This window comes from Eurypyga helias, unplaced genomic scaffold (genome assembly GCF_000690775.1).
Source record: "Eurypyga helias isolate BGI_N326 unplaced genomic scaffold, ASM69077v1 scaffold45383, whole genome shotgun sequence".
Classification (NCBI taxonomy): Eukaryota; Metazoa; Chordata; class Aves; order Eurypygiformes; family Eurypygidae; genus Eurypyga; species Eurypyga helias.
In genome coordinates this window covers 1-11188 of record NW_010240086.1, presented here as the reverse complement: position 1 = coordinate 11188, position 11188 = coordinate 1, and the positions used below count along the sequence as shown (strand labels likewise).

Sequence of the window (11188 nt, the reverse complement as noted above, 5' to 3'; positions counted from 1 at the left end):
TCCTGTGCGGGCTGGCTGCCCTCTGGTGCCCGCCGGGGGAAGTGCCGGGGGCTCTGCCGTGTCCCCAAGTGCCGGTGGGCACAGCCCACCCGCCAGTCCCTCACCTGTGCTCCCAGGGGAGAGCGCGAGGGCCAGAGAGCCTAAAGCGGGGCGGGTTGGGCCTGAGCCGAGGGCTCTGCACCGTGGGTGCCGTGGGGCGCGCTGAAGGCTGCTGTCTTGTGCTGCCCGAGTCTCCCCTGGCCGTGACCAGAGCTTAGCTGCTGGCCCCGAGGTGGGTACCCGAAGTTAGGGGAGATGGTTCCTCAACGGAGAGACCAAAGCAGCTGCCTCTGACTGGGGAGCGAGGGCCAAGGACAGCTGTGCAGAGTGTCTCAAACAAAAGGACATCTTAAAAACAGCACGGCAAGTAAATTCTCATTTATTTGGTTCAGCTGTGATGGGCTAACATCTGTTAGTTCTGTACAGAAGCGCTAAAGACACTTGTCCTGCATCCCTTTGCCACAGCGGGTTGTGTGTTACCTTCTTTTGGAAGTTTGTCTGCAACAAGCAGAATATCAAACTCACTAGTAAAGAACAAACTCAGCTCCTAAAGCCAAACGGTATTGGGGGTCCGGTATCCCGTCTTACTTCTAACTATGAAGTCTAGACAGCAGCATAAGCACACTTTCAAAGCAAAAGATGCAGGTAGGAATCTTCTATTTTGTTGTTACATTTAAATATCAGTTTTCCCACAAAGACGGGCATGTGAATGAAATAGCAGGTACAATTCTGAGGTTCTTTTTTCCTCCTTCCTTAGCAATTTTCCACCTAAGGATGGAATTTCGCAACTAGCAATAATCTGAAGCACATGTTGCGATGGTGTTGTATCCAAAACCCACCATGCTGTTGTATTCTGACACACAGGGGAAAGCCTGTGTAAAATACCGCTGAGCATGCACCTCTATGTTTTCTGCATATGGATATTTTTTTTTTTTTTGGAAGAAAGGGATAAGTAGTAAAAAAACCCCTCTTGGTTAGTTCTGGAGTGGTGAAACTTCTGCTTGTCTCATTCATCCTGAGGAAGTTAAGTCTTTAGTTCACATTTCTCAGAGATTTTTCTCTAGTGCTCACAACTGCTGACTACCCTCCTTAGCCCATTGTGTTGATGCAGAATAGAGTATAAATGCAAATGTGTAATTCAAAGTTTCTCCCTGTTTTCTCCTTAAGATCCCACGTTATGGCAAAGAATTATTACAGCCCACATTTCATTCTGTAGAATAAATCACTGAATACATGTCCTGTGACTTCATTGGCTGCAGGAGGAGAGATGCAGGAAGAAAGCTAGATAAATTGATAGGAGGAATATCAGACCAAGCTCTGGAGGAGAGCAGGATATTCTGCATTAAAAGGGTAATCCTTGTGAGTTTTGCACCTGAAGGGAATAAAAGACCTAATTTCAGCCCCTCTTCTTCAAAATGTATCAAGGTCTAGCGCGGGGCTTAGAGGAGCCACCAAGGCAGCATATGATCTGTGTCACTGTAGAATGGATTTGTTCCTATTTGTTTTCCTGGACGCTGTTTGTGTACTAGGGGCATTCGGGTCACTTTGTCATTCAGGCTCTCAGCATTCTAGGTGACTGTTGAGATGCAAAATGTCTGTGTATACAGTATTCATAACCAAAGGGTTGGGAAACACCAAATACTAAATACTACCACTTACGTGCTCATTGTGTAGGCTCTCCAGTTTTTGTTGAAGCTGAAAATAGTTGCCATCTCCTCTTTAGTCAGTTCAAAGTCAAACATCTAACAAGAGAAACAGCTGGTAATCACTGTTGAACAGACTGGGCACTGTAAGCAAACTCCCAAAAATGGAGGGGAGGTGGCTAGAAGAAACAACTGGTTCACAAAGGAGGGAAAGGCATCTGTGTATTTCCAAGAATTCATTGGCAGAGGGAATAAAGAGTATTTAACGTTGCTCCTCTTTAGTCAGTTCAAAGTCAAACATCTAACAAGAGAAACAGCTGGTAATCACTGTTGAACAGACTGGGCACTGTAAGCAAACTCCCAAAAATGGAGGGGAGGTGGCTAGAAGAAACAACTGGTTCACAAAGGAGGGAAAGGCATCTGTGTATTTCCAAGAATTCATTGGCAGAGGGAATAAAAAATTACATATGCCAGCTGTTGCAAGACTCCTGGCAAGCACTGAGTGCTGCATACTCCACTTGTGAAGGATGCATCTTTGTCCTGTTCCGTAGGAACATCGAGAAGACTTTCACATTTCAAGTAATCCTGCTAAGTCTTTTGAAATCCTGGTGACCAGTTTCAGTCAAGGACCACTGACTTCACAGTGAAGCAACACAGCTTATGGACACCAGGACTGTTTTGTTAACGGTGCTTGCTCTACCTAAGCCTTTTGAGGTGTGTAACTGCAACTGGGTGCCAGACAAGTGCATATGCCAATTCATCGGCATTCTGTGGAATAGGAGACACCAAAAAACAAAGCAGCAAGCACTGCCCCTTGTATATTCCCATTCGTTCACCTATGATAAGTAATGTATAGCATTAAGATTTGTGCTCCAATACCTCTTCTGCGTTTTTTTGCCTCACCTTGAGATTGTAGGTTACATTCTTTTGGAAGCTTTGGTTGGAAATACTCAAGATGGCCTCCATCTGACACATCAGATATACACAAGTCCCTAGAATATATGTAGTTTAGAATCTTACATATTCTCAGTATATCAGTGTGTTGAGCAGAATATTTGCATGTTCTGTTTCTTTCCTGTTGAAACAAGTGAGACCGAGTACTAATAACCCTTAAAGCTGTAACATATCTGAGACCTATCGTGTTATGGTTATGAGAGAGACAGGACAAGCCAGAAGTGCAAGTTTTGTTCACACCTCATTTGAGAGCAAAAGCTTCTTTCCTTTCAATCACACAAAAAGGTTTGTTTTGCACTTGTCACAAGGTAAGGGAGCTCCAGGCAGTGCAGCACTGCTAAGCTGAATTCACCAAGTGGACTAATGGAGGAATGGCCTGTCAGGGAGCCTTACATATGCACAGAAAGACTCTTGGTACGTATGAGCTACGGACGGGAGACTGACAGGAGAGTAATAACTGAAGCATTTACAAGGTGTAATACCGTGTGTCCCTCATCTACTACTCCAGTGAGTCAGTGCTGTCTTTCCTGGGGAGCTGACTCTGACCTGTCTCAGTGCCCAACAAAGCTCACCTGCATCCTCAGCCATGAGGAACACGCTTTGCCAGGGGAAAGCTTTACTCATACTTACAGTTAGAACCGAGACCTGTCCCAGTGATTCAGCACAGCCTGGACGGAACATGCACTTGCTCCAGCATCAGGCTCTGGGCAGCAGCTCAGCATTAACACTCAGTTCTACCTGGCACCTTCTGCTTCTATGCAGTCTCCCCTCTTCCCCTAGTCTGTCACTCCGGGTTTTTATAGCCAGATGTCAGCACAGGCTACCAGGTGATGCCACTGTACAGCTCTCCAGCAGTTTCAGGTGTTGATCTCCTGTTGCTTGTTGATCCACAGTCAATACTAAGACTTGTGTACTCGACTCTTCTTGTCCACATGGCTCTCAACCACAGCTTATTCTGCCAAGTTATTCATCTTCTGATCAAGACAAGATCTTGATGCTCCCATGACATGACGTAAAACTGAATACGGATGATGGTGTCCAACAATATTGTTGATGCAAGTGGCTTGGTTCATTATTTTTTTTCCACATTACCGCTGGTTTGGAAGTTCTAGTCTAACCTAAACTTTTGTTTTGGATAGGTCTCAAATTGAACACTAATCTCTGTCCAGTTTCAGCCTGTAAAAGCCTGTGACTGAAATAAGGCCCAGTATGAGTTCATGTGCGCCTGAAGGTCTAGTCATTACTCCCATTTATTTTTCTTTCCAAGATAGTTTTGGGCTGCACTCTAGAAGTGAAGTTAATTGTTGTAGCTTCTCTTCAGGCAGTGATAACGCAGTTAATTCTGTCAGAGTGGATCTTCCTTCTGTACTCACATACCCTTACCCAGCAGCCTTAAGTGGTGTTGATACAGGACAGAAGAAAAGAAAGATTCAGTTGCTAGTTCATTCTTCATACTTTCTGCTTTGCAATTTCAGCCATGCAGAGATACATCTGCTGATTATAAAATTATTATAGCCCATGTTTTGTTCTTTAGAACAATTTTACTATTTCTTTCCACCAAAGGAGAAAAACCCCAGTCACTGAATACATACACAGTGCCTTTGCTGGCAGGAGAGATACAGTGTGCAAGCTACACAGCGGGCAATTCTAGGCAGCAGTAGAAGCTCATTAGACCCCGAGGCCTGCAGGAGGGCAGGGTAAAACCATCTTCAGTATTCTGCATTGAAAGGGTACTCCTTGTGATTTTTGCACCTGGAGGGAGTCAAAGAAGAAAGATTACTCTCAAGGCTGAAATAAATGCTCTACAGAGTTACACTAGGTATATAGAGGAGCCTTCAAAGGAGGCTCTGAATTGTGTGACTGCAGGATGAAATTAAGAGATTGATTAGTGTAGAAATTGCATATATGACCAACAAGTTCAAGCCTCTTCCTATTATTCAGGCACTGAACAGTGGTGGGACCAAATTACTCTCTAGATACAGAGCTGAAGTTCACACTGCTTACAGAAAAGAGCAGTTTCCATCTGCAAGCCATTGTTCTTCATACTGCACTTCAGGTGGTCATTCCCTCCCCAACCACCTATGTAAGAGCCGACATCAGTTTATAACAGCTCACAGAATAAAATTACCACAAATCTAGAAGTGCCTAATGATCATTTCTCCATTATGGACTCAGCCAAAGTTATCAACTTTTGGGACGCCAGCCAAAGTTTCCTGGAGAAAGGATTCACAATGACTACGTAGTATGACTTGGCCTTTAGTCAATAAAGTGAAAATGTAACTCCACCAAGAGGTTAAATAACAGATGCGTCATCCCTCAAACGATTTCAGATTTCAAAATATACCCAATTTCAACAGCTACACCAGTACCTGTCAGATCAGAATAAAGATTATTGAAAACATAACAGGTTGGAAGGAAACAAGCTGTCACTTACGTGATCATTGCACAGATCCTCCAGTTTCTATTTAAGCTGAGAAGGGTTGCCATGTCTTCTTTGGTCAATTCAAAATCAAACACCTACAAAGAGAAACAGCGGGAAATCACCTCTGAACAAGTTAAATCAGAAGCAAGATTCAAGAGATGAAAGAACAAGTTCATATGGAAAAGGGTGCTGGTTAGAAACGATGGCTTTAGGAGACAGGCACAGAAGTCTCTTGGGATTTTCACGACTCTACTGGCAGGGGAAGAAACAAAAAAGACTGCCAGTTGCATTTACATGTGCCAGCTGTTCCAAGATATCTGGTGAACACTTAGTGTTGTAGAATGCCTCTATTTGTGGAACATGCATTTCTTTCTAATTCCAAAAGAAACATGTAGAAAACTGGTATTTCAATAAATCCAGCTATGTTACTTCTGAAATTTGTGTCCAGTATCAGGAAAAACCTGACTTAAGTCAAAGAAGCCATGTTGTTTATTGACACCAGGACTTCTCCCTTAACATCGCTTACTCTGTGTTTTGGGGAAGGTTACTGCACGTCAGCTACACACAAGCCCTGCCCACCACTTCACCCACAAGCCATGGAACAGCAGACACTACGTAAGTTAACTGATAAGGTTATCAGCATACCGTTTAAGAACTCTATGTTATTGCCAGCTGTAGTGTTCATTGTAGCCCTAGCTTCCAAACAGAGAAATCATGCTCCTCTTGCCCGCAGAGGAGTTGGGAGGAAGGCTGACAGAGGGCCGCTGCTCGCTGCGCCGCCGGAAGGGCAGCATCCCGGTCACTCCTCATGCCTCACCTTGAAGTTCTCCACAATGCGCTGGGGAGTGACAGACTTGGGAATCGCAATCACGTTTCTCTGGATCTGGAAGCGAAGGAGAACCTGCAGGGACAGACCACTGCATCAGAGGGAGGACGACTCCTGCTCTGGAGGAAGCAGAGCCTGTTCCAACAGCTGTTTTCCTTAAGCTATATCTGCTTCTGTAGACCTGTATTCCAAATCATTCCTGTCCCTGTGGCCTAGGTACCACTTCCTGAAGAGCAAAGAGGGAAGTGGTGGAAGTCCACATGGAAGACCTTCTTTCCTATCCAGCTTTAGGACATTCAATTCCCTCTCTCCCCACCCGGACTTCCAGCACTCAATGCAAGGCTTTCATTTCTTTGCAACAGGACTTGAGGGGGAAAGCAACATCTGAAGATGGGTTAAGAATTTTTTTCTGGCTGAGGGCCAAAGAACTTCAAGTATGTACTGCAGGCCACATAGACAACCTGCATTGCTACTTCACACCACAGAAAATCACCACAGTTCATAGGGAACATGGATAGAGGCTGTACTCTCTCTCTCTCTCCAGGCATAGTTTCCTTCACAGCTCTGTTACAGAAAGGGGTACCCGCTGTCTGGCACCCACGTACCTGTGCTGGGGTTTTGTTGTGCTTGGCTGCAATCTCTTTGATCTTGGGGTCATCCAGAAGGGAAGGATCCTCTGGCTTTGCCCTACAAAGAGGCAAAAAGGAAGAAATGGCAAAGACTCTCTACAGAAAAATTCTACCTAGTGTGAATATATTTTAAAAAATAAAAGGATGAAGTGTGCACACACCTGCACCATTACTCATTCAATTAGTCTGAATGCTTCAAACTTAAACCATACTAACCCACTTGGAAATTACCTGTCAGGGCGCCCAAGGGGACAATATGCTGTCACAGTGATCCCTTTGGATTGGCAATAGTTGATAAGCTTTTCCTGGGGAAGGTATGGATGACACTCGATCTGCCAACACAGGAGTAGACTGTGTAGAACTACTGTCATGTTCCCATGCTCCAGAGATTTGTTTTCTGAATCTTAACTTCCAAGTCTCAGGCTGGCTTAATCCTACACTGCATGTGGTCTGTGTGACAAGACTATAATTCTATAGGGCAAAGACTTTTACATTGAGTCCTTTGTGCTTTTTTGTTCTGAGTGGCTTTATAAAAATCATTGATTGCAGTCAGAATGATGCTCATGTCTGGATTCTTTGTCCCTCCAGAGAGGATGCTTCATAGGGAAATACACCACAATTTGTAAACAGTGGTTCAACGAGGTGAGACAAAAAAGAAGTATTCCAGTCCTTTTTGTACCGAGAAATATCCACAGCACAGGATTTAGAGCACGTGCTGTGTCTGCTTTGTTCTCCCTTTTTCCATTTCCTCATTCAACTGTAAGCAGATCTTTATAATCCCTGGAAACTCTTCACCTGCAGTCACTTTGCAGCTTACCTGGTTATTGGCAGGCTTGTGCTTCAGCCCCGGCTTGTTCAAGAGTCTTTCAGTCTGCTCACGGTTAAAGTTGGAGATGCCAATGGCTTTTACCAGACCAGCATCCACCAGCTCTTCCATGGCCTAACAAAGGGGAGCACAGTCAGCATCTGGTAGGCAAGACATGACCCAAATACATTCTTCCTGACACGGTTTCTTTCCCTTCCTGGGAAGCACAAAATAATGGGACTTCACAGGTTTTTGATTCTCAAGGGAAAAAGCGGGTACTGGTATCTGTGCCATATCTCCTATTACACCCAAACCCAAAAACTATTGTTGGGAATGTGAAATCACCAAGTTAGACAATGAAAAGATGACTAACTCTGCTGCTGTCACAGCACTGGAAGGCTATGCCCTTGGACAGTGGTAGGATTAAAAACAAAGTTTTTGTTTCTGCAAAATCTGTTTGAGCAGTTCAAGAACTGCAGGGAAGAAAAGCTGTACCATTATGGCCAAGTAAATAACTTTCTCTAACCTCAGTCTGGTCTGCAGCTCCACTGAAAGTGACCGTGCAGCTCAGTGAGCTGAGATACTAATCCACAGTGATCAGGTGTAACAGCTTGACTAAGCAGGCAGGTGTTTAAAACCTACCACATGCTTTTGTGACTTCTTCCCAACTAATTGTGCATACATGTGTGAGCCATTCTGTGGCTGCTGAAGCCAACACCACTGCTGAGCACAGAAGACAATTCTCCTGCTGTGGCTGAGCTTACCTCCCACGTGTGTAGAATATCTGTGTTGCTGGGTATTGACATGCCTTTGTCATCTGTGGGAAACAGCTCCTCCCCTGCCTGTCCGTGAGAAAGAAAATGCTTGAAAAATCTCTTGAGAAGTTCACTTAGTGCCATGAGAGCTCACAAACATGATAGCTTAAGAATTAGTATTCTTGCCTGCACCAGAAGTTTATCTACATTCGGTCACTCCTTCCCTGAGGAGCAGGAGGAATTTAAGGCATTTTTGCCAGTGACCGTTTGCATAAAGAGGTTTTTCTGATGGGCCCCTCAAAGTGTTGACTCACCCAAACAACCACAGGGAAACAAATCACTCAGAACTACAGCCTCCAGTCTCATACATGTTCACTTCATGTACTGTTCTTTGGTGCCCACTTAGGTTTGTACTTTTCCAGAAAGTACAAACTTTGTTTGAACCGGTTTGTATTTTTCCAGAAAGACGTCCAGGGACACGTAGCTTTGGTCTGTACCAGACCAGATCTGCCACAAAGAGGTATTATGCTCCCTGACAGTTCTTCCATGACAAAGTAGTTCAGCGTAAAGCCACTAATACTAGAAAAGTTGTGTCTAAGTTACAAAAAGACCCTAAGACTGAACTTAAACAGCTGTTTGCTACTGTTACCATGAGACAGTTTAATTTTCACAGCTTTGTTAACAGAATGCTAAACTAGAGTATAAAATAAAGGTGGGCATCTCAAAAGCATCAGGTAGGATGGGGACTGATCAGACTGTAACAGGAAGGAAAGGCTAAGACTAGAAATAGTCAGACTGGGATATCAGCTCCTTCACTAATCTGAAAGAGTGAGGCCACCCCAAGAAGTTTCACCTTTTGAATGCCTGTCTCAGTGGAACAATGCTAAGGCTCCTGCAGGTAAGGTCAGCCCAGTCTATGCTGTATTAAGGACTTGCTGGTTTCCATTTCTCTCTCTAACCAGCAGTATTTTCTCTTGCTCTGTGATTCTCTAACACACAGAAGACAACTACTGATAGGCAAAGTGCAGTCCCCTTTCTGGCAAGGGATAATTTTCGGATCAGCATACACTGATTCGTAACAGAAATGGAGAGCAGCGTATGTTGCGCTTGCAGCTCGGAGACCTCCCCCTAGTTTTCAGACCATCATTTCCAGAATTAAAGGGGTATATGAGCAGCAGTCCCAGAGGATCAACAGCCTGGCTCGCATAGCCAGAATAAAGCTGAGCACCAGAATCGGGCTGGTACGCAACAGAAACACTATTGTCTTTCTCAGTCAGGGCAACTGTTGGGCTGTAAAGCCACACAACTCTCCAAAAGCAGCAGTCACAGGAGGGAAAGCCAAGGGCATTGCCATTAGTTACCTTCAAACCAAAAGGCCAGTGCATGAGGTAGAGATCCAGGTAATCCAGTTTCAGGTCGGCAAGAGTCTTCTGGCAGGCTCCCTTCACCAGAGGCTTATCATGAAACGTGCACCACAGCTAGAGAAAAAGCCAAGGCACACAGTGAGCTCCTGGGTTAAACCTCTCGGGTCCTTTCCTGCACAACACAGCAATGCTCCATCTTCTTTGGAAGGTGATGTGGAATTAAGTCATCTTAGTGCTCTTCAGATGGGGCTTGCTCAGTGATGGGACTGGCCCCTGACATGGAATTCCGTGTGTGCAGTAGCAGCACAGGTATTTGAGCAGGATCATAACAAAGTCCTCTGGTACCATTACTTACGGCATGATCTGTGCTACCCCCTTTTACACAGGGTCTGCCTTTGCAATAGGTGGCTTTTCAGTGAAGACATATCTGTCATTCCTGGCCATGCATAAAGCTCCTGCATTGAATGCAGCAGGCAAAGTCATGAAAACGCAAAAAAGCCACAAAGAAGTGGTTGGCACCAACCTTTACCAAGGGAAGAGGCAACTTCAGAATCCAGCTAAATAGCCCATTTTTCTTAATAAGCAAGAGAAAGAGAACACACCCACCACACATTTCCTTGGGACAGGTGCTGAGCAGATCCACTGTCCCAAGGTGCCCAGAAGCTCATGTTCCCCACATGGCAGGGACACCCCTTTGGCAGGACTGCGAGCCCGGATGCGGGAACACGCACCGGCCACTGCCAGGCTCGCCCCCTCTGCTGTGCTTGAGCAGTCAGGGAGGTGCCGTTGCATCAGTATTTGGAAGGCAGAACCTTCCACACTGGTTCTGCCGCAATATTGGTCCTTTACACTGAGTGATCTCAGGCCTCTGCACCATGGGCTTCTACCTTGCTTGGCGCTACCTGGCCCACTGCTTTTTTCTGCTTCCCTTCTGCACCAGTTGGTCTGCAGGTGTGAGATGTAGGGCCAAGTTCCTCCTCATCCATCCCCCAGTACTTCTGAGTCTCCTCAGCCAAGTGCCAGACCCGAGATTTTGGGGGTGAAATCAGAGTCTTGACTACCTTCAGTGTTACTGGATTGACTGGGGAAGAAAGCTGCCACCAGATAGTTGAGTAGGGAGAAGAATCACCCTTAAGGAGCTCAATCTGTGTACCCAGTTGATACAACAATAAAACTAATATCACTGGACAAGAAAGAATCCAATTGCATCACTGTGCTGATAAAGTGAAACAAGAAAGTAGTATCAGGAATGACCCTCATTTATGTTACAAGTTTCTCCAGTGCTACAGCATAAAGCTAGTTTCCTGCTGTAAAAATATCACAGGTAAAGCTCGTCTGTCCATGACCTGAGACCATTTGATCCTTACCTTACTGACAATGAAGAGGTCCTCCCGTTTCACAACGCCTTCCTTGATTTTCTGCTGGATCCCATCCCCAACTTCACTCTCGTTCTGGTACACGTAGGCGCAGTCAAAGTGGCGGTACCCAGCATCGATGGCAGCCATCACTGCACCTTCCACCTTACCTGGCGGGGACTGAAGGGAAAAGTCTGTCTCAAGACGGGATTCTCACATGCTGCTCCCTAGCTTTGAGAGGAGCTGCTCCATCGCGCATCCCTAGGCCTGCACACATCCCAAGCACAGGCTCCTCAGCTTAAAGCCAGCCTCCAGCTGTTCCCCCGTCCCTCTCCTCCAGCGCGGAGGCCCCAACACGGGGGTCGGCTCCAGGGCCGGGCCGCAGCCTCCCCCCCT

General features: G+C 45.6%; 1 protein-coding gene across 1 annotated transcript; it reads right to left on the bottom strand.

Annotated features, from left to right (window-relative positions):
- Nucleotides 1-4109: 4109 nt before the first annotated feature.
- Nucleotides 4110-10972, bottom strand: LOC104504983 (aldose reductase-like; the record flags this gene model as incomplete). The annotated part of the gene is made up of 9 exons (XM_010148348.1): nt 4110-4388; nt 5071-5153; nt 5876-5959; nt 6490-6571; nt 6745-6845; nt 7331-7453; nt 8083-8160; nt 9435-9551; nt 10805-10972. Coding segments are annotated over 9 exons (879 nt in total), but the record flags the coding sequence as incomplete, so codon positions are not given.
- Between the last annotated feature and the right edge of the window lie 216 nt (nt 10973-11188).